The 24609-nt window shown below is 44.2% G+C and overlaps 1 protein-coding gene across 1 annotated transcript in view; it reads right to left on the bottom strand.

The window, feature by feature from the left end:
* Window positions 1–24609, bottom strand: part of ANKRD31 (ankyrin repeat domain 31) — a 40071-nt gene that overhangs the window by 9611 nt on the left and 5851 nt on the right. The window contains exons 5-10 of the mRNA XM_056849023.1: window positions 12421–12565; window positions 9827–10015; window positions 8194–8336; window positions 6821–6980; window positions 4359–4471; window positions 2824–2911 (exon numbers count right to left, since the gene is read on the bottom strand). Coding sequence (XP_056705001.1) covers window positions 2824–2911; window positions 4359–4471; window positions 6821–6980; window positions 8194–8336; window positions 9827–10015; window positions 12421–12565 — 838 coding nt within the window. The remainder of the gene's footprint in view (window positions 1–2823; window positions 2912–4358; window positions 4472–6820; window positions 6981–8193; window positions 8337–9826; window positions 10016–12420; window positions 12566–24609) is intronic.

A 24609-nucleotide genomic window follows, 5' to 3' on the forward strand; every position in this document is an offset into this window, starting at 1 on the left:
CCTGTTTTCCAGTGGTGGGCATGCAGCTGCTTAATCAATGGGCTGTTTAGCTGTTCACATCTATTCAGAGGAAGAAACTGCCTGTAGCCATCAGAAATCAGCTCTCAGCTGGATAGATCAGCTGGGATCTGTCATGTTATCGCCTGCTGGGAAAATTTTGCTCTGACTCCCAACTGACTGGGCAGTTCACATTCTTCTCATCTTCCACCCAGGAAACTTTGCTGTGTCCCAGACTTGCTGAGATACAGCAAATGGGGGAAGGGGTGTCAGCTTGGTATGTAGAGAAAAGGAGATAGTTTCTGTTCTCTGCAGCCGATGCCCCCAGTTCTGGGTGGGGAAGAAACATATCGCTAAAAATCTTTCTCCTCTCCCTTTTGCAATGGGGAGATCGGAAGCACCACTTCTGTCACCACCACGCCCAACTTTGAGGGTAAAGAGAAACAATCTCTTTCTCCTCTCCATGTTTCACTGGGAAGATCAGAAGCTGATGATTTCTTTATCTCCAATATCACTGTGTAGCAGTTTTTCTGAGGTGGAGCGGATCAGGAGCTCGTCAACTGTGTGAGTCAGCTTCTAATTACTCCTGAATGTTCCTGTATCACAGCACAAGGCTAGGATACATGGACGTGCTGGGAGATCAGAACCCAACTGCCAATCAGCTGTGAGTCAACTTCTGACCAACAAGCAGATGCAGGCTTGTTCAGATGTTACTGGAGTTGCTTGATACAAACCACACAAATCCCTGGTCTGCTTATGGTCTGATTGTCAGTGTTGAAGAGGATATTTTGCTACTGGCTGTACACCCTGTGATGAAATTACTCTTCACTCATGCACATGTGGAATGCCTTATACTGAGTCAAACCACTGGCCTGTCAAGGTCAGTATTATCTACTCTGGCTGGCAGTAGCTCTCCAGGGTCTCAGTGAATGTCTTACACAACACCCACTACTTGATCTTTTAAACAGGAGATGCCAGTTAATTTGAGAACTTTTACATTCACAGCAGATGCTGTACCACTGAGCCACAGCCCTCTACACTTAGTGTGAAATCTTTACACTTGGAAAAGAACTGTTTAATTTACACTGTAATAATGCTCAGAGATTAAACTGGAACAGCCTTCTCAAGTAGACATAAGGTTGTAGAACAAGTTTTTCTAGCTATCTCTCAGTCTGCCTGAGTAATCTGAAGAGTAACACTTGATATATTACTGGTAAGGAACCAATGGCAGTAAGACGTTTTTCCCCCTTGTAGCATCAGGTTCCTCACATATGTAATGAATTCCTGGGAATCCTCTGTAGACAAGAGACTATAACTTTCCACCAGTGATTTGTATAAGAGAAACCAAGAGTGCAAGAGATTTTAAGGGGTGTGTGCAAGTGCTGTTAATCTTTCCAGCTGTTCCTTGCCTGGGGGGGGGGGAGACCACGTGTCTTAGCAGAAGAGAAAAGCAGACTCACCTGGACAAAACAAATATTACTCTGATATTACACTGAAAAAGATAGCAGCAAAACTGAGGTAGCTGCCTTGTGGACTGGGAAGTGTCATACACATTGGCATCATTTTCCCTGTTCTACCCCACCCTCCACCAGCTGTCATTTCCCCCCTCACATAAGAGGGCTTATTTTAATCCAATGTGGCTTGATCACTATAGCATTATAACATGGTAACAATCTACTGCAACAATGTATTAGGTCAGAGTTTTTATTTACACAAATAAAATTAACTCTAGCCATTTTCTTTGCAGAGATTTAACGGGCAATATACAGTTTGCACCTTTCCTTTTATAACTCAATAAAAAGTGCTAGCAACTTAGTATTTTAAAAGTGAAAGCTGGGAATTAGGAGGGGTCTCTGGTTTAGGAAAAAAATAGCCGCTACAGGAAACGTGTGCGGCAGAGAAAATATGGGGAAACACACTATGTGAAAGCCTCATTGCCACTACACTAAACTGATAGCTGCAGCAACAAGAGGAAACCCACAGGAAATCACCACTATGCAGGAAACCCTATGAGACCCCCACAGAAATGTCAAAATTTAATAACTACCGAGGAGAAACACACAAAAGGGTTAAAAAAACCCTTCAGTAGAATTTAGCACCTACTGCACAGAACATTGGAGGGCTTAATTTTTGAAAAGATAAGGTAAGTCAGGTTTGACTTTTGCATAGAGGTCTATGCCAGGGACTATTTTTAAAACTCAATTTATACCCCACCCTTTCATGGCCAACAATGCAATCCTGAGAAGCGTTATATTCTCCTAAATTCATTGACTTCAATGGAATGAGAAGAGTGTAACTGTTTAGGACTGTACTTCCAACCTGGTAACTTTAAGATTATCCAGCCATTAACTTAATTACCATGGAATAGGGAGATATTTTAGACCTAAGGAAAGATTGCAGTTGTATTTTGTTTTTATTTTATTTTTGCTCAGTTGCTCAGCTGTAGGAAATCCATTCTCAACAACATGTTTTTTTCCTTTGTGTAACCCATGGTTTTAAATACGTGACGTTTTCGTCTTCATTAAATTAGTGTCTTATTGTGGTCAGTGTGGCCTATTAAAAAGTCTAAACCTATTAAAAAGCCCAGCAAATGCGGCAATGGCTGTAAGGAGCTGTGCTCATGGAATAGGTTTCTTCTGCTTTCTGCAATTCTGCCCTCTATTGTTGTGTGAGCAGAATTGCAGTTCCACTCACAGAAAAGAACTTTGAATCTAACCCCTTTTATATGCTGTTTTTTCAAAGCAGAAACCAGATCTGGCTATCCAGTGTATGAAAGAATCACCTACATGATCAGACTTTTACTAAGTAATTATGAATCATCCTTACCGGCATCTCTTTGACTTCTTAATTCAAAGAGTAAAAGTTTATTCTGCTTCTCTTCTATATCCTGCAATATTTCACTGATAGATTCATGCTGTTAAAAAAAATTAAAACCCTTTTTTTAATTAAAGGACAAAAATCAAACTGGAGCTGAACTAAAAACAAAGAACCCACCTGATATTTCATTACAAGCAAAACAGAATCAAAAGCATTGTCTACTGCACTTCAAATGGAAGTATTTCATTTCATTTACCATCCATTTTATAAATACAAAGAACACACTGATTTTGTTCAAGCCTTTGCTTGCTTTTTCTCACATTTAAATCTAATAAATTAATTAGTTAATAGACTGACCACTTATGATGAACTGAGTAAGATTTCTTTATTTTTTATTCAGGTAAAACCACAAATAAATAATATTTTTTATTTTTTAAAACGATCATAACTTTCTTAACCTGAGACATAAATACAGAATAAGATTGTTAACATTTAGAGCTATTACAAGTTGGATCCAAAAGAAATTGCAGAAGATGGAAAATCAGTCGGGAAATTCCCTGCCCCCTGTCCCACAAGTGATATCTTGTGATAGTGAGACTGCTGAGCTGTGGGGCTACATGAATAGCTCCTCACTTAGTCCTGAACTTTAGACATCTCATGCTACAGCAGCATCACTCTATAGCACTGACTACTGCTTCTCGTGGTCTGAACATAAGCAGTATGGCATGGGTGGGAAGGCTTTTGACCTGCACTTTTAACTCCACTTTCCCTTCAATTCCAGCTAATCTCCCCACCAGGCAAGATCTTTGTCAGGGATGCAGTTAACTTTTCATGATAGCCAACCAAGACCAAAATACAGTTAGCATAGCTGATCACACCTTGGTCCAATAGCCAATTACAAAAATAGTGGTAGAGGAATGAATAAAACAGGGTAAGGAATAGATTTTCAACCTGTTTTTCCTCATAGACCTTGTGTGCATTTAAACAGGCAAGAAATTCAACAGGTACAGCCTTTCTGCACTTTGTCTGCACTAAGCAAAGCAGAACAGTGCTGACGTGCACAGCTGATGTTGTGGACCATCTTCGCACCTGAGAAAAGCTGTGGTGGCCGTGTCAGTCATCCTCCGGACACTCGGGCATCACAGAGTCCCCGGGGCCAGCAGCTGAGGGCGACGCCATACAGCAGGTGGACTCAACGCCTTTGGAAGGCAGAGGGATGGGGGTGGTTAGAAATGGGGAGGGCAGTGGTGTGGTCACTGGAGGCCCTGGGCAAACCTGTGGTGCCATAGTGTCATAGCACATCAGTTTTAGCTCCATTCTTCCACTGTGCAAACGCTTGTGTAAGCGGAAGAATATCATTGGGTTTTGTTTCATTTTTTTTCAAGCGATGATCCATCATGCGGTGCAGAACTGTTCTTCAGTGAGCAGAAGTTACTTGCTGTATGCAGAAGAGCATCTTTGGATCCATGGTTCTGTAGCATCACTCAGGCAACCCTTGACACTAAGAAAATTCAAACAAAAATCATTTAGCTATTTATACTCACTGTCCTACTTTTCTGTCTAGTTGTGCTGAAGCATGCAGACAGGTCATCCTTTCCGTAGCACTCATAACAATGACGGGTTCTTCTAGATTGAGGAAGGCGTAACACTCTTCCACCTAAATCAAAGAAGTTATATTTAGAATTTCAAAATAAGTAATATTGTATTATATTACCAAGTTATTATAATATTACCTTTGCGTACATATGTTAAATGTCTCAAACAACTATAATAATGTGAAGGAAAAAATGTTCAAATTGAACTGAATTTGTCATACACTGCTAGGCTTGAACTGGGAGCCCTAAGGAACAGACACTGGCTCCCTACATCGGGTTTCTAACTGCAGGTGTCACTTTGAAAGATTCCCGGTTGATGACACCACATCCTACAAGACTTGTAAAACCTGTACCAGGGTATATAAAACACTGCTTTACTTGTGTGTCTACATTACAACTGAAATATAAGATCTATGGTTTCTTTTTGAGATCCATTTTAAGCAACATGCAATAGAAAGTGAGCAACCACCTGGTCAGGTTTCTTAAAATATATTATAATGTATACCATTGGGATGTGGGTTTTAAGTTTGCTCATTTGTGACCACTGAAGAAGGCTCGTGGACGAAATGGGTCTGGTCGTTTGTGGTTTATTGTGAAGTGTATGTTTCATCAACTTCGTATGATATATTTTTCTTAATCTCAGCAAGATTTAGGTTTGCAGTTATTTTAATGAAGCCTATTTTCAGGACCTTTGTTTTTAATTAATACATGGAATACGTATTTTCTGTATTTTCAATTGGCCATAGGCATCCAAATGAAGTATGAAACATTCCCATCAACATTCCCTCAAGACAAGATTGATGTGAAGTTCATTGATGTGAAGTTTCTAAACTCCCTCAGTGGTGCAGTTTTAGAGTGGGTAGTACCTACCATAATAGTTCCATTTTTGAAATATAAAAATATCTATTTGCCAATTTTCCTTGCCATTGGATCTTCTAAGACCCAAGTCCATATAAAATTCATTTAAATCAATGGGACAATATGTGGTTAACTGCAAAAAAGATGGAACCAGTGGGCTGGATCTAACCAGCTTTTCTGCTGGTGAAGAAGGAAGTAGCGGTGCCCTGTGACCACTCTTTCCTTTTCTGTAACAGTTGATGCATTTGACGTAAGGTCTCATGTCAAGTCACACTAAATTATTTTTATTTGTTTATTTAAATTATTGTTGTTATAGGTATATATTTTAAGTTCTACTTTAATTGAAATTCCACGTAATAAACACCAAGAAGAATTTTGCCATGGTAAAAGTAATCCTCAGATCCCCATTCTTTAATAAAAATGGTACAATCTTAGTTCTATCAATAGACACTACGCTCCTCAGGATTAGATCCAACCATTTCACTCTCTGTAGGTCACACCATGGGCCATACAAAATTATATGATCCAATGTTGCACACTCTCCCCATCCACATCCCCAATATCTGTCCTGGAATGTGATCTTCATATAGCAGCCCCTCAGAATTGCTGATGGGAGCGCATTCATCCTGGCTAGAAAAAAAGCTAAACTATCGGTGGGAATTGTTACAAATTTTAAATAGGCTGGCAGGGCAGGTGGAGGTCAGAGACAAACCGAAAATAATGAACAAACCCTGTGTGCTCTAGAGAATCCTGTCTTTTTCGGAAGGGAGATTGCTGCAACTTGTCCCAACTCCTGTGGGGTTTCCATTTCTAATCCTAGCATTCTTATTTTTTCATCAATAAGTTGGAACCACCTGCTCCCATAATGGTCTTGCTTTATTCTGGCTAATAACCCAAAGCCATCTATAGAGAAGAGAACCTTCATTCTCATAATGACTACTCAAAAAGTCTGTGCTTGGGATCAGGGGACCCGTATGTACAAAAGCCACACGGACTGGAGTGAGTTAGGTGAAGAATTGGGAAAGAGTAAGACTTGGAAATTGGGCAAAAGTGAGGCTTGGATCCAGACTAGACATTTCCATGGGTACAAGGATTTCCATAAGAACATAAGAAAGGCCCTGATGGATCAGACCAAGGCCCATCAAGTCCAGCAGTCTGTTCACACAGTGGCCAACCAGGTGCCTCTAGGAAGCCACTAACAAGACGAGTGCAGCAGCACCATCCTGCCTGTGTTCCACTTTTTGTAAAGCCATTTTCCTGCCTCCCACTCCTGTGGCAGACTGAAATGATCTCTAAAATCCTGTTCTTGGAGTAAAGGGAATCCCCAGGACCAAGATTGGGGGGGAGGTGATTTCAGGCTGCTGTGGGAAGGGGCAGACAAGAAAATTGCACTCTGTGAGCAGAAATCCTTGCGCCTCCAAAAACATTAGTTTGGACCCAACCTTCTTTATGAAAACTAGATCCAACCCAACATCACAAAATGAACAAATGTCGCAGGTATTCTTAGTAAAAGGATCTATTAAATTGCAGATAATTTGAAGGGGGCAACATACCAGCAACATCATTCATCTTAGAGGACTTTTTGGTTTCAGTAGCACCATAAGACTTTAGAAGTTCTTTCATTTTATCACAGGTGGCTTTATCCATGGCATTTCCCCCACTGTTATCTATCTCATTAGGGTCTGCACCATGATCCAGTAGAAACCGTACTGCCTGCAATACATTTTTTAATTATTATGACTATGACCTAAGTGTAAATTGCTTCAGTATTACAGTACATGACTATCTTTTTGTGACATTATAGCACTTGCAATATTCCAGACACTGTAGACATTAGGCCAGAAAATGACATTTTGTAATTAAAACAAAAGATTATACAAATATGTATTTTTTATTTCTTTTAAATTTTGCTCATGATTGGAATGACCATTGTTCTCCCACCTATTTTTTCATTTTACTTTTTATTCATTTCCTTCATTGCATTTTACACTATTTCTATATTATAAACCATTTTAATGCCATTCATATGCAATTGATGCAAAACAGCTGTCAATTTTAATATCAATATTTTGCTTAAATTTTGGTAATAGACTAGAAAAGAGACAACCAGAGTTTTGTTCCAAGTGTGGAGAAACTATATAAGAAATCTGAACTTTTGGACTAAACCACAGTTGTCATGAAATTTTGCAAAAGCATTAGTTAAAACAGGTAGAATTTCTATAAGAATTATGAGAGAACTAAAAGAAGGAAGAATGAATGTATGAAGCCACACAGAAGTTGCTGGTAAAATGAAGAAGAAGAGTTGGTTTTTATATGCCGACTTTCTCTACCGCTTAAGGAAGAATCAAACCGGCTTATAATCACCTTCCCTTCCCCTCCCCACAACAGGCACCTTGTGAGGTAGATGGGACTGAGAGAGCTCTAAGAGAGCTGTGACTAGCCCAAAGTCACCCAGCTGGCTTCATGTGTAGGAGTGGGGAAAGCAACCCGGTTCACCAGATTAGTGTCCACAGCTCATGTGAAGGAGTAGGGAATAAAACCTGGTTCTCCAGATAAAAACCTGAGTCCAGATAAAACCTGAGTCCACTGCTCCAAACCACCGCTCTTAACCACTACACCACGCTGGCTCTCTGGCTGAAATCCAGAAAAATGTAACAGAATGGAAAAAAGTTGTTTTCCAGTTCTGTGTGCCTCACTTAAAGTCTAACCAGGGAGACTATACCAGAAACAACCTATCCAGGGCCATTGATGTCAAGATACCAAACAAAGTATCTTCTAGGTTATATTCCAAAACCACTGAATTTGTATTACACTTCCAGAAACTTCTCTTTTTGCAAAATATATCAGGGGTCTCTTTTAATCACAGTATGAAACTGATTAACAAACTATGAATAGAGGAACCTCTAGTTTATTTGTCACTTATTACCTCAAAGTGATTGCCTGAAACAGCATCATGAATTGGCAATGCACCATCCAGACCCTTGTTGTTCACCTCAGCGCCTGCCTTTAGTAGTTCTGAGAAGACCTCAACAAATCCCCCAATGGAAGCTTTGTGAATTGCCATCCAGCCTGATAAAATCAAAGTCATATATTCATTTTTTAAAATTCCAATGCTGCTTTCTCTTCTTGGACTCAAGGCAGCAAACAGTGCAGCAACCAACTTGCAAGGAACTAAATAATAAAACAATTAAAAAACTGAAACATATTGCAATATACCAGTTATAAAAAAGGTAAAGGTCCCCTGTGCAAGCACCGGGTCATTCCTGACCCATGGGGTGATGTCACATACCAACGTTTACTAGGCAGACTTTGTTTATGGGGTGGTTTGCCAGTGCCTTCCCCAGTCATCTTCCATTTACCCCCAGCAAGCTGGGTACTCGTTTTACCGACCTCAGAAGGATGGAAGGCTGAGTCAACCTTGAGCCGGCTACCTGAAACCAACTTCCGTTGGGATCGAACTCAGGTCGTGAGCAGAGCTTGGACTATATACTAGTTACCAATTTTAAAACATTTAGGTTTAAAACGCATAAGAATAAAGCACACAGGGGCAGCAAATTCGTAGCCAAATCTACTGGAAAATTCATCCTCCACCATATAATCTCTGGAATTAAGACTGTTTTATATGCCTTCCTAAACATAGCAAATAAAGGCGCCCTACTCTGGCAAGCCATTCCAAAGGATCTCGCTGTAGCTGCATGGACATTTCTAGAGGGCACCTTAAGTAGGAGGCTATCTGAACATCATAACTGGCACAGGGGAGATGTGTTCCAAGCAGCTGACCTCAAAGACGAGCCTTACTGTTGCAATTTGTACCTTACTGTTGCAATTTGTACCAAACGGAGCTTCTGAGATGTCTTCAAATACAGCCCCACATAGACCGTGTTTCAATAATCCAGCCTGGAAGTTACAGCAGCAAGGATAAGCACAGCCAAATCAGCAGGATCTAGCAACAGCACCGACTTGCTTATCCATTAAGAAAGATGGGTATAGAAGCACCCGCAAGTTCTTAAACTGTTCTACTATGGAAAGCGTAAGCTTCTCTAGTTCTAGTATGTGAACTCACATGTTCATGAGTTGCAAGTGTGAGATGCATATGCCTTTATTTCACACAAAAATGTGTGAAAAACATATATTTTAAAAGTCATAGAGTAAACACAATGGCCTAGATCCAAAGACCTCTCCAACTACAAGGGACCTTTGACTGTACATTTCTAGTTGAGGAGCCCCTAATGCCTCATAGCAAATGTATTCTGAAAGAGATGAGAGTTTCAAAAGCAGTTTTGTCATGAGGCATGTTAAAAGTTAAAATTTCCACGTGGCAGGTTCAAGGCCTTTGGCACACGTGAAATGTGTGTGTACATATCGTATATCTATCCATCTACATACATTTGTATAAATATATGTATCTGATGAATACAGCCATAAGGCATAAAACATTCTGAACATTGTTCAATGTAGTTCTCAATAGTAACTAAAAGAAGCTGCTGAAAAAATTGTGAAGAGTTTCCTGGTAACAGCATAACACAGAACTTTAAAATTGTGAACAAGAAGTATCAAACCTGCATTATCTTTTTCATTTACACATGCTCCAGATGCTATTAAAGACTTCACTAAAGACAAATTTCCTTTTTTGGCTGCCAAATGCAAACAGGTTTCTCCTTTAGGATTTCTTTTGTTTATTCTATCTGCTCTAGTATACCGCTGCTGACTGGAAGAAGCTACCTCCTTTTCCTTAGAATGCGAGCAGTCTAAAGACAAATTAAACATATTTTTATTCATTAGCAACTATTGAAAATATTTTGTTAGAAAAACAACTCTAGATCCCACTCATGCCTGTGTGACTGGTATGGCCTAGGAGCAACTAATTCTGTACAGGATTGTGATTTTATGGTCTTAAATTGTGTTGCTGTGCTAAAGAAGTTAACCACAAAAGCATTTTTCATTACATGTCCATCATGCTACCACTGCCACAAGGAAGATGCCTTGAGCCATGAGGGAAGTCATGATATAAATAGTTTAATAAATAAAATATATAAATGCACATATTATAAAATCCAGAAAAGAATGGGATCCAGCAATCTTCCCTTTAAGTATGTGGAATGGCTTGCGGGCATAAAACACAGTTAACTATAAGTGCAATACTAAGCAGAGTTAAACATTTCTAACTTCATTTACTTCAATGGACTCAGAAGGGTACGGCTCTATTTAGGATTGCAATGTAAATCAGGGATCTTTTCTAGATTTCTTTATTTTTTATATGTTCTTCCTTCAGGTTCACTTATTCAATATCATGATGTTACCCTTCATATTTATGTTAATAATATCAATTTATTTTTGCACCTCAGGAATTCAAATATTTCTTCCTATTTTTCTTCTATTTCAGCTTGGATTACTTTTCATCATTGAAACCTCAATATTGCCAAAGTAGAAATCCTAATTATTGCTTCTTCTTTTTTTTAACAATTGCTAGAAAGGCCATTGGCTGAAACATGCCTTCAGATATACATGTGTATTTTGGGCTATTTTCATTCAAATTAGTTTTCACTTTTACTTTCTAATTCATCTAATTGCAATGTGACATCTAGCTTATTATCTGAATTTCCTTTTCCATTGGTCTCACTGTAACATCTTCCAGTACTTTCCTTTCCGATAATCAGTTTCTAGTGCTTTATCTGTTTGCTGGATTAAAAAAGAGAGATGTAAAATTACTGTTTTGTTTTACCCTTTACATATTTCTTTAACAGAGACTCTTCTTAGGAAAGCAGCTAGAGATGCCTGAGAGCTGGTGGAATGAGCATGAATTTGCAGTAGACATTAGATTTCTGCTAATTGATAACATACTTGTTATTAGAAATATAATCCAGGAGGATTACATACATAGAATGTGCAGATACAGTGTGTCCCTATTAAGCACTACTGTAACACAGAAAAAAATGGGGGTCACTTCTAAAGAACAGCAAGTATCGTCTGACATCCAAGAAGATGAACAGTGCAATCCTAAACAAAGTTCCAATCTTCTAAACTTGTTGACTCTAAGTAACTCTGTTTAGGATTGTATTGACTTTTTTATTGTCTCTAGGTTCTCAAAAAATAATAGGCAATATAATATTCTAGTTAATATGAAACTGGGCAAAATAGCCTCTAGACTGGCATTAAAACTACCTTCTCTCTGTAGATCTTAAGGAGGATCATGTGTTAGAACTCTCAGTTCTCTTAGAGGTAATTATAACTAATAATATGATCTTTATACAGCAAAGCTATAAAGAACATATAGCTGAAAGAGTCCAAGGGTTTTAACCCTTTAAGCAACATTACATATAGGCTCCACTGAGGTACTGCAGGAATTACAGGGGAAATTTATTCATGGGACTTTTTAGGAAGTCTTTAGATTGTTTCTGAGCAAAAACTGATTTTCCTTCAGCTTTCCTTTTTTACCTTTTTTGTTCTTCCCTCCTCCAGCTTTATCTTCCATTCTTCCTACCTTTAACTTCTTTTAGTCTGTCTCTCATCCCTCACAAGCCCTATATGAGATTTGGAATCCTCTGCAATGTGGGCTGGGGGGGGGGTCACGTAGCAACCCCCAAAATGTCCACCAAGATCTTACTACATAGTCTTGTGAGACTGCAGTGGCATTCTTATCCGACAAAAGCAGGAACCCAATATATAAAAGAATTATAGAACACTGAACAAAACGTTAAACTGGAAGTCCCTTTTAATAGCAAAGGCAAAGTCATCACAGAGAGAAACTAGAAGTATAATATTCAAATGTGGGGAAATCATCATAGGTATAAATGAGATGCACATTTAAATGATGGCGATGATTCAGTGTTTGTTTTGCCATAAAAAGGAGAAAAGCAAATTTACTAGAATTGAAGAATTAAAATACTATATTCAGAAAAACATTTTCTTGCAGTCGCTGTTTGCAAGGATTTGTTTTATATACAATAAACGTCACAGTGTTGCATAACAGAAATTCCTACTTTAATAATCTAAATGCAAATATACACGTGTTCCTGTCACTTTTTAGTTGAGCGCAATCCATTACACTGTCATAGAGACAGTGTATATAGACTGTCTCTAATGTGTATATAGAGAAAAGGGAAAATAGATATATTCTTTAATGTAAATAAGTGATACAATTGTTTCTTCCTACCTGATGTTGAACTTCTAGTAGACTTAGCTATGTAACTTTCCAATAGTTTCCTCATCTGTTTGTCAGTAGCTTCCTCTAAGGCACACTTCCCTTTCTCATGCTTGAATAATGGATCAGCCCCATAGGAAAGCAGCAACTCTGCCACCTGGAGGAAAGGATGATTCTGAAATTTTAGACAGCTTCATTTTCTATTTCTGTCTTCTTACTCTATAGGAGACCAAAGCAACACCTGTGATAACATATAAAAGCCAAAGCCTCTCCTGTGCCGTGCAGCTTTCTAGTTCTTGTTTTTCAACTGCTGAAAAAGCACACCATGAAAAACAGGGTCAGAAGTTCCTTTTCCTCAGCAGCACCTAGTTTCCGGTTATTACAACTTTCCAAGAAAGCTTGGACTATACTTACCTCTGCAGTTGCGAAGGGGTCATGCCCCCCTTCTCATCTGTCTTACACCTGTGACAGCAAAGAAATGCCAAAGTCTGTCCTGTACATTGCAGTTTTCTTATTATGAATATTGCATATTTTGCCATGTTTCTTTCAAGTTATCCACATACTTGTTTCATTTGAAACAGTTTGTTTGCTGAGTGACATGTTAATGTTCTAGCATTTTGTTTGGCATTCCTTCAATGATCCCTCCTTCCTGACTAATGTTTCAATTATTGGTTTTATGTCTTTGTGTGTATTTTATCTCTGTTTTTAATTGTTTTAATGTTGTGCGACATCATGTATGTTTTAATTTGTTAGTTGCCTTGGTGGCCCTTGCAAGGGCAGAAAGGCAGGATAGAAATTTTGTAACATAAAATAAATATTATGGTAACTGATACATTGAATCTGAGATCTCCTGAACCATATGGAATACCAGGATGATGAGTGTTTTCATCGGTGATCCACTAGATGGTGCAATATTGGAGCTATAAAAATCGAGATGCATAATAAAGCACCTTCGTCAAACAAGAAGTGGTGTGGCTGCTATAAGTAAAGAAAGCGCTGCAGAGGTTTCAGGTGGTAGACACCTCTACCACTTCAAGCATTCATGACGTAAATTCAGTGTGGTGCATCAAGAGTCAGTATGGTGTAGTGCTCAGACTAACAGCCTTGGATCTAGGAGGCCCAGGCTCAAATCCCCACTTTGCCATGGAAGCCTGCAGAATGATCTTGGGCCAGTCATACACTTTCAGCCTAACCTACCTCACAGAGTTGTTGTAAGGATAAAATGGAGGTGGGGAGAATTATATAAGCTGCTGTGGTTTCCCGTTGGGGAAAAAAAGCAGCTTTCTGGGGGTAAAGTATAGATGACTGGGGAAGGTAATGGCAAACCACCCTGTAAACATAGTCTGCCTAGTAAACGTCAGGATGTGACATCACCCCATGGGTCAGGAATGACCCAGTGCTTGCACAGAGGACTACCTTTACCTAAAAAATAAATAAATCACAGAAGTTGCTTTTGAAGGGCCCACCTCCAGAGTCCAAAACAAAGTTTCTCTCATCTGACAGAGGGCACAGTCTACATATATGTTAATATACTTCCTTGGCATAGAAAGAAAACCCTGTTTGCACAGAGGACAAAGCTTTGATTAAAGCAGGAGACAACAATGGGTGCACATTAGGGCCATACAGATATGATCTGTGTGAAATGGGATAGTACAATTACATGCTGTTGGGGGGGGGGGAACAGGACTGCATTTAGCTGTAGTTGATGTTCAGTGGTCCTTTGTACTGTCACATAAGAAAAACCATGCTGGATCAGACCAAGGCCCATCAAGTCCGGCAGTCTGTTCACACAGTGGCCAACCAGGTACCTCTAGGAAGCCCTCATGACAAGGCCAGCTGCACATGACAGCAGAAAGTGACAAGGCCAGCTGCAAGAACTTCTAGAGCTTTCATGGTGGGGCGGGTAGGAAGGTTGTGTTTGTACATCCATTAAGAACCTCACTTACAAGAAGGTGCAATCTTGCTTTTGCATTCATGGCCTCTGTGCAGTGTAATTCTACATTGGGAATTAACAAGCAGATTGATCAGGGAGATGGCTCAAGGCTCTCAAGAGAAATTAGCTATGCAGAACTGGTTTGCTCACTAAAAATCATATGATGGCCGAGTAATCAGAGTATTAATCAAGGAATGGAGTATTAATCAAGGAATTAACATTAATAGCTAGTACTCATGTATTGGATGGGATGCTTCTAAAGCTTTAATTAGAGGGAGAATCACTGCATATGTTTATCATAAGAAGCTTAGAGAAATGACAGAAGTAACTTTGAAAAATAGGTTGAAAGTCAATTTGCCTTATTTCCCGCACCAGAACTTTTTATCGGGAATTGCAAAAAGTTAAACATGAACTAAATAATATACTATTAGTGAAAGCAGAATACATTTTAATTTGTCTGCATCAGTCATATTGTGAAAGTGGTGAGAGACCAGGTAAAATTTTAGTTCATTGTTTAAGACAGCAAAAGAATAAGAGCTATATTCCTTCAATCAAAGATGAAAAGAATACTCCCGGAAATTCTAATTGAATTGAGGCAGAAAACGAAACCGACAGTATTTGTCTATAAATAGTTCATGTTGATTAATAAATATGAGATGCAGAATGAATGGAATAAGGAGCTAGATCACCCTATTTTGCCAAAGCAATGGGTTATGGTCTTAAAGATCATACCTGCTCTCTCAACAGATCTTAAATTGTGACTTATACAATAAAAAGTTATTTTTAGTATATACTGGAAACCATATCAACTCTTTAGCAAAGAATGTGTCTACCTGTTGATGTTGTAATTCACAAGACACATCCTTTAAACATATGCTTGGGGTGTGTCCAGTCACTCAGTTTTACTGGGAGGAAGTTATTACTCATATCAATTTTGTATTAGAATTTTCACTGATTTTTGAGGATGCTTATGTACTTTTAAATTATCTGCCTGTCACTTCAAGGCTAACCAATGGTCAATGAAAATGGATCCTCCATGCCCTTACTATAACTAAAAGACTTGTATTATTACAACATTGGAAACATAAAAGCCCACCTCTGGTAAATCAATGGATTGAGGACTTTAGAACTTATCAGTTTTTGAATGCATGGCATATTGATGACAACTGCGTATGGACTCATTTTTAGATATTTAGAAACCTTTTATGGAAACTTCTCAGTAGATCTGCCATCGTTGTTATATTTTTGCCTCTACTTTATGCATACTTCCCCCCCTTTTCTTTAAAACTGTTTAGTTGCTGGAGTTTGAGGGTTGTTTCCATGTTTTTTTCCTGGGGTTATGTTTTGAAAGAGAAAAGAAAATAATTGGTTTGCTCGCATCAGCATCCGATCTACAGTTCATGTCTAAGTTGTTTGGATGTTGATGTCCATGTTGCCACCTCGTACAAACGTTTTCTATAGACCTCCCTCAAAAATGCAGCTTTGAAAGCTTGGGCTCTAATGCAAGATGCATGCTGCTGTAAAAAAACACTGAACTCCTTCTAATGTATAACATTTTAACTGGAAAATCTATCCAACATGAAATTCCCTTAGTAGAAACCCAATGACCTATCTGTTATCCTGCAAAACCATTAAAAAATTGAGGATCTTTCCTCAATTCTTGAGTTTTTTAAACATAAGATGACTTTCCTAATATCTAAAGAATGTAGGAACTGTACACATATTCTTCAGATCATCAGGGCAGAATATCTTGGTCAATATGAAAGGAGAAACTGCTATAGGTAAAAATTTGGAACCAGAGCGTCACCCTAGCTTTATGAAACTTTTAAAAAGGTTGGTTGTGAAGTACTGCCCTCAATTCATTAACCCTTCATGCCAAAGGGATTGCAACCAAAAACACTATTTTCATGGTCAGGAATTTAAGTGAACATTTTTTCTCATAGTTCAAATAGTTTCAACATTAATTTCAACAAAGCCAAATATAAACTTCATTTGGGATGCAGGTTCCTTTACTGGTAGAAACATTTGCTTGATCTTTCATAAAGTACATACATAGATGATGTGCAAAAACAGATTTGTTTTCTACCAGTTCATGACATGTAGTAATATCTGACAAATAGACTTAAATGAATGATGCAGCCAATGATTACCCTTTCAAGTAGAACAGCTAATCGAAGATAACGACATATCTTTGGACTGACCATTCCCCCTGCTGTTAGCTCTACATTTAGAGGAATAAGATTTACATGTTAGAATGCTCTTAGCTTCCATCGCACCTTCAAAAAATTCTATGCTTAGGGGACCTGAGATGTAACAGACAAGGACAGATCTATGATAGCAAACAGGATCCAGATGACCAGACACAAAGGCATAGTCAACACAGGCAAAGATCAACTCAAAGATAGAAAGCAGGATGCACCAACTAAGCAGAAGTTAAGCTAGCAGTTAATCACCCTAGAGACTAACTGCTTGGACCGAGGAGCAAGGTCTGAGGCTAGATTTGGTATCCAGGCATTGGCTCTGGAGATCTGCTGAGCAGATGCAGCAAATACTGCAGCCTAGATGGCACCTAAGTGGAGCCACTGCATTGTGCAGATCCTGGTGGCAGTACCAAATATTCAAACAAGAACTTTGAAGGCTGAAGTGGAGAAGGGTTCCATGTGAATAGCTACTGAAAATGGGTCGGTCAGTTCTAAGAGATAGACAAGCACTGTTCCTGCCTGACTAGATGGCACTCCTGTAACAAAGATTCTAGTATGCCAAGCTTGTGTGGATTCAGAGTGTGTGAGGTATGTTATGTATGTGTTAGAAGGTAAGCAGGGGGGAATCCTAGGAGCTTGAGTCCTGGGCAAAGGCTCCTAGCCCTGCTCGCCCCATTGGCCGAAACCAGGCCGCGCTATTGGCCCTAAGCCAGCACGCACCATTGGGCATGGGGAGGTTGTTCCCCCCCTATCACAGATCGGGGGGAGCGGCCACAGGCGGCCAGGGGGGCATATAAGCAGGACCATTCCCAATGTATCTCCAGTTCTGTTCTACCCTACAATAAACGTTGGTTGCATTGAACTCCGTCTCCGACCTCTTGAATCCTGCCCATGCAGACTTAACAGTGGCGACGACGGACTGGAAAGCGGCCGGCTGACCTACTGAAATCACTCTCATTCCACCATTCCACAGTGGCCGGTAGGCAGCCCGGTCCACCCTCACTGAATCACACGCCGGCTGGCCCGGAGCTCTCGCCTCACTCCGTGACCTCGCTGTGTCCGGTTTGCAGCCCGGCCCGATTGCTGATTCACTTGGATTCTTGAGGGAGACGGCCATGCACACGATGGCCGGCCATGGCTCCGTGGAAGAGTTTGACGTTTCCCGCCCCGGCGCCTGGATGCCAACGACATCACCGACGCCAGGAAGCAGCTCTCCATTTTCCTCAGTTTGTGCGGGCCACAGACTTTCGAGCTCGCCCAGTCCCTACTGGCCCCCCCTGAACTGAGCGCAACACCTTTTCCCATCATAACCGCGCTGGGGAACCATTTCAACCCCCAGCCAACTCGGGCCACCCTCCGCCTGGCGTTCCACCTGCGGGACCAGGAAGCCGGGGAGTCCGCCGCCGGGTACATCGCCGCGCTCCGCACTGCCGCTCGTTCCTGCGACTTCCCGGATCTCGACGACCGACTGTGCGACCGTTTCGTGTTCGGCCTGCAGAGCGAGAAGGTGCACCGCTGGCTCATAGCCAAGAAGGACCTTAAGCTGGCCACAGCCATCGAGGAAGCCACAGCGGACGAATCCTCTTCATGGTCTGGTCGTTTGGGTGACCGTGCCCCCACGCCGCCTCCTTGAGCACCGGCTCCCGTCCACCACGGGAGCGCCAGCGATGTGACCTCCAGCAACGAGGACAAGGCCCACAAGCTGAGCAAGAAGGGGGCCTCCCGGGGGTGCAGGTCATGAGTCCCTGCGCCCGCCCGTGCGCCAGCTGCGGCGACTTCCACGACCGCCGCATGTGCCGGTTCCGGGATGCAGATTGCCGGAACTGTGGGCGAGTAGGCCACATTGCCAAGGCCTACCGCTCCGCCAAGATGGGTCACCCGCCCAGGCAAGATGGTGCCACTCGGCCCGTCCACGAAATGGCCGACAGCGATTTGTCTCCCCCGTGCCGCGGCCACCACCACATCCAAAGCCTCCTGGAACTCCACAAGGTCCACGGCGTGGAGAAGGTGTTCATCTCACTGCTGATCGAGGGTGCTCCATGTGAGATGGAGGTCGACTTGGGCTCGACCCTCTCCATTGTCTCATCGGACACTTTCCGTGCCCTGGGGTGCCGCACACGCCTTCCCAAGCTGCAGCCGACAGGCATCACCATTGTGGACTATCAGCGCTGTCAGGTTCCGGTCCGCGGGGTGGCCTACGTGAACGTGCAGTTCCAGGGACGTTCTGACCTCCTGCACCTGGTCGTGGTCGACGGCCCCCGCACCAGTCTCCTGCTCGAGTGGTTCCCGGCTCTGGGGCTCCACATCGCTGGCATCCACCACATCGAGCAGACTCAACTCGACGCAGTCTGGGCTGAATTCACGGACCTCTGGCAGGGCCCGCTGGGCCCCTACAAGGGTGCTCTGGTGCACCTGCAGATCGACTCCTCCGCCGCCCCCATCCGTCTCAAGCCCCGCCGTGTTCCCTTCGCGCTCAAGGCCCGGATCAACGCCGAACTCGACCGCCTCATCGCACAGGGTGTCCTGGAGCCTGTCCCCAATGCCCGCTGGGAGACTCCGATTGTCACGCCGCTGAAGGCGAACGGGGAGGTCCGGATCTGCACGGACTATAACTGCACTATCAATAGGGCACTGCAGAGCCACGCTTACCCTGTGCTGGTAGTGAGCCACCTCCTGGCCTCCCTCACCGGGGGCCAGGTCTTCGCAAAGCTGGACCTTGCGCAAGCATACCAGCAGTTGCCAGTGGACGCCGAGACTGTGGAGGCTCAGACCATCGTGACCCACCGTGGGGCCTTCCGGGTCACGCGCCTCCAGTTCGGGGTCAGCACGGCCCTGGGCATCTTCCAGAACTTCATGGAAGACCTGCTGAAGGAGCTGCCTGGCATTGTCCCGTACTTTGATGACGTCCTCATTGCTGCCGACTCCGCCGGACAGCTGATGGACCGCGTCAGCGAGGTTCTCGGCCGGTTCCGGGACGCTGGCCTCACAGTGAAGCGGGAGAAATGACAGCTGGGGCTGCCCCAGGTTGAATTCTTGGGGTACTTGGTCGATGCCGACGGTATTCATCCCATGCTGGCCAAGGTCAAGGTGATCCACAGCGCCCCCTCGCCCAAGAGCAAGCAGGAGCTCCAGCCGTTTCTCGGGCTCCTGAACGTTTACCATGCCTTCCTCCCGAACAAGCCGACCCCTTCACCGCCTCCTGGACAAGTCTGCCCCGTGGGCCTGGGGGCCCATCCAGCAGCGCACTTTCGCTTCTGCCAAGGGACTTCTTTCCGACTCCAGCCTTCTCGTGCATTTCGACAAGGGGCTGCCGGTGGAGCTGACGTGCAATGCATCCCCCTACGGCGTCGGCGCTGTCCTCAGCCACCGGATGCCTGATGGTCGGGATGCCCCGATCGCTTTCTACTTGCGCACCATCTCGCCGGCGGAGCGCAACTACGCCCAGATTGACCGGGAGGCCCTCGCCGTTGTGGCCGGCATGAAGAAATTTCATGACTTCGTCTACAACCGGCCGTTCTTTATTGTGACCGATCACAAGCCGCTCTTGGGCCTGTTTGTTCCGGACCGGCAGACTCCGCAGATCCTGTTGCCCCGGATGCTGCATTGGTCAATTTTCTTGAACGCTGCTGCACTGCCCCGGGAAGTGCATCACCAACGCGGATGCCCTCATATGTTTGCCACTCGACGCTGCCAACCCCGACCTGTCCCGTTCCCGGCGACGTGATGCTCCTGGAGATGCTGCCTGAACCTCCCCTCCACGCGTTGGACATCGCCGCCCACACCGCAAAGGATCACACCCTGGCCCGGGTTATCAACTGGGTGGGGAAGGGGTGGCTGGTGGCCCGGCCAGGCGGAGAGTTCCAGCCATTCGTTACCCATCAGCATGAGCTGTCTCTACACAAGGGGTGCCTGCTGTGGGACAGCCGAGTTGTCGTTCCGGCAAAGCTACGACACCGGGTCCTGGAGGCCCTGCACGCCTGCCACCCAGGGATCATGCGAATGAAGGCCAGGAGCTACGTCTGGTGGCCAGGCATCGATGCCGCTGTTGAGGAGTGGGTCAGCCAGTGCCGGCCCTGCCAGGAGTCCCGACCGGAAATGCCACAGGCCCCGACTCAACGCTGGGAATCGACCCGCACTCCCTGGTCCCACATACATATTGATTTTGCGGGCCCCTTTCAGGGTAAGACTTTCTTGGTCGTGGTCGACTCCTACTCCAAATGGTTGGAGGTAGTCACCATCCCATCCATGACGGCGTGCGGGGTTGTCCGAGAGCTGCGCTGCCTTTTCGCGACCCACGGCCTGCCGGACATGGTGGTCTCGGACAACGGGGCACAATTAACGTCGGCCGAATTCCAGAACTTTATGGCAAGGAACTTGATTCGCCACGCGACCTTGGCGCCTTTCCACCCGTCCACCAACAGCCAGGCTGAGCGGATGGTCGGGACGACAAAAGAAGCCCTGCGGCAACTCACTCACGGAGACTGGGACGCAAACCTGGCGGACTTTTTACTAGCCCAGCACGTCACCCCAAGCTCACCGACCAAGAAGAGCCCTGCCGAGCTCCTGATGGGTCGCCGACCTAAGACGCTGCTCGACCGCCTACACCCAGACCTTGCACCGATAAAACCGGCCGAGAGGCACCTACAGCTGCCCCGAGGGTCGTCGAGCAGGAAGACCCCGTCTATGCCCGGAACTACAGGGCCGGGCCGGCATGGATCCCGGCCACGGTCCAGGAAGCAACCGGCCCGGTATCATACCAGGTCGCCACCCCGGAAGGCCGAGTTCATTTCATTTCATTAACCTTTATTGGCATACCAAAAGACAGAGATAGAAAAAAACAACAATATACCTCCAAAGGGCAATACATATAAGTTACAAGTCGGGTTAATAAAACGTTTCTTGTTCTTTAAGAACTCCTGTAAGAAATTCAGCCACGGTAGCCGTAATTTTAGGATCATGGTCACTCAAAAGAAATTTGCATTTCACTTCATTACTCCTGTATGTCTTGTACTGGAGCAAAGTAGATAGCAGTTTATCCCGCAGAGTCACATAGAAGGGGCAATCTAAAAGGATGTGGTCAATTGTATCTAACAAGTTTAAACCGCATGTGCATAGGCGTTCATGTCTAGGGATCTGGAGGTATCGGCCTAAGAGCATCCTAGATGGGAATGCATTAACCCTTGCTAATAGAAAAGTGCGGCGTTGAGAAGGTATCTCTAGGTTATCTAGATACCTAGCCATTTTACCCGATCCATTATTAAGGCCTAGGGCCGCCGGAGAGCAGATGGGGGGAAGAGCTGGGTTAAAATTCTGCAATTCTACATCAAGGAGACGTTGCTTGATTCTTTTAAAGATGTAAGATTCATTGGCCAGAGCAAGATTATCTAAATCAATTCCAATTTGGCAGAGTCTAGATCTAATCAATATGTCCCATGAGAAATAATGAAGTTCACTTTTCAAGAAATATAAAAGGGAGGAAGGCCGAGTTTTGAGGCAGCACATCGACCAACTGCGCCGCCACCCGGCCGACCTCAACCCCGCCATGGTGACTCCAGCGCTCCCCAACATCGCGGACCTGGAGGTCGCCAGAGCGGCAGACTGTGAGCTGATAGGTGAGTCACCAACAGCCTCAAGGACGGCATTCCCCGAAGCTCGGGCGGCGGAAGCAACCACCGCCTCGGGCACGAGCAGCGCCGTGATCCCGGATCTACAGATGCCCCCAGCTCCAGCAACTCCTGTTCCCGCTCCCCGCCAGTTGCAACGGGCCCGAACAAGACCGGCCTATCTCGAGGACTTTGTATGCTCGAGCATTGTCCGGACTTAGGGGGGAGGGGTGTTATGTATGTGTTAGAAGGTAAGCAGGGGGAAATTCTAGGAGCTTGAGTCCTGGGCAAAGGCTCCTAGCCCTGCTCGCCCCATTGGCCGAAACCGGGCCGCGCTATTGGCCCTAAGCCAGCGCGTGCCATTGGGCACGGGGAGGTTGTTCCCCCCTATCACGGATCAGGGGGGAGCGCCCACAGGCGGCCAGGGGGGCATATAAGCAGGACCATTCCCAATGTATCCCCAGTTCTGTTCTACCCTACAATAAACGTTGGTTGCATTGAACGTCTCCGACCTCTTGAATCCTGCCCATGCAGACTTAACAAGGTACATATAGAAAGGTACTATAGGTACTATAGCTAGGCTGCTGGAATCTCTAGTGCAGGGCCATCTTCAGTGTCTTATGCTTTCAGTCTCATTTTTCACAACAGTCTGTTAATTAAATGTGGAAAGCACTTGGAAGGCATTACATAATGATTAGGGATCTTGCACTGTCACTGAGCAAAAATCAGAACACTTTTCATGGAAGAAGGTTGCAAACAGGTCTAACTTCAGGAAACACCAGTCTTCTATTATTGGTTTAATATAGGGAACCTGCTTAATCAATCCACTAGGATACAGTCTGCTCCTGCAATATGAATTGTTTGCAACACCACTTTGTAGGGAGAGAACTAACTGCCCCCCCTCCAAGGGAAGGGTACAAATGCTCCAAATACACTAAAAAGTACAACACAATTTCATCACTGTGAGGGGGACAAGAATTTGCCAAGGGAGCACACCCAGTTCACTGCCAAGCAGGTGCCAAACTGGTGATGTGGAAGAAGATGACTGCTGGTACTTAACCCCTTTCATGTCACCACTGCTTTGGTTCCATCCAAGCCTGGATACACTTCTGGATCCAGGACAATGACACAAGGGGAGGCTTGCACCTGCCGTCACTACCTCCCACTGTTTTGGCACTCCAAGTGGCAACCCAGGTTGCTTGGGTGGTGAACTGACTCTGCCTTCTTGCCTAAATCTTCCTCCTGTTACATAAATGCTGATGTGATGGCACGGGAGGAAGAGGATGGTAGCACTTAAGGTGGCTCCCTAGCTTGAGCTGGCCCTGCAAGGGGGAAGGACAGATGCACAGGGAAGAGCAGGAACAACAATAGGCAGCTCAGAGAGCTGTGCCAAAGCTCTTAACTTAACGGGAAATAGAATTTAAGTTGGGGATGTGAAAGAGAGATGTGGCAACATTGAACTGACCATCTGAAAACAAAACTCACCTTTTGACTATGTAACGATGTCAGATACAAAAAAGAGGGGAATGGAAGACCAAGACTGCTTTTATGCTGGGATTTTTCCCCACATGGAAAGCAGGAAGCTTCCAGATTAAAGAGGAACATCCACATGATGTCTTGAGAGGGAGGGCAGGGATGGATGAATCAGTGCTCAGCTCTTGTGACCCTTTCTTACATGCCCAGGGTAATGCCGACTGCTACTTTGGAGTCAGGAATAAATTTTCCTCCAGGCCAGATTGGCCAGCGGATCCTGGAGGTTTTTGTCTTCCTCTGAGTATACAGCATCTGGGCATAGAGGTCACTGGGGGAGTGCGGGGGGGGGGGTAGTTGTGAATTCCCTGCATTGCGCAGGGGGTTGGACTAGATGACCCTTGAGGTCACTTCCAGCTCTATGCTTCTGTGTCCATTCCAACCACAACTGTCAGCACTCAGAGATTTTTCCTTTAATCCAGAGGGAAAAAACAAACCTGTTTCTAATGGTTTAAAGGGAAACCATTGTGGATCCTCTCTCCATTGTCACTGCAGGTAAGGCGGTGGAGCTGTGCTCTACTTTAAAAATAGAATAGGGCAAGTGTCTCCTGCATGCCTTTTATTCCCCATTCACTGCCCTTTAAAGAGCTTTTTTCACATTCACTGACAAGCTGCGCCATGGCATTAAAGTGTGGGTCAGGAAAGAGCAAGCGAGGGGAAAGAGGGGTTTCAGGACTGCAGGCAAGATGGGCAGCACAATCACTGCTCCACCTTTGTTTTGGAAGAAAGGAAAGGAAGAAAATGGGGGGGGAGTTGGGATGATGGCAGCAGCAAGCAGCATGGGAATGAGGGTCTCTTGATGCTAAAATTTCCATGCTGCTTGCTGCTGCCATGGCAGGGGGATATTTTTGCCCATAATACAGACCTCACATTCCACAGAGCACCACTCTAACCCTATAGTCTCAGAGACAGACGGACACATGGTTGGGGGGGA

The sequence above is a fragment of the Euleptes europaea genome, chromosome 4 (genome assembly GCF_029931775.1).
Source record: "Euleptes europaea isolate rEulEur1 chromosome 4, rEulEur1.hap1, whole genome shotgun sequence".
NCBI classification, from domain to species: domain Eukaryota; kingdom Metazoa; phylum Chordata; class Lepidosauria; order Squamata; family Sphaerodactylidae; genus Euleptes; species Euleptes europaea.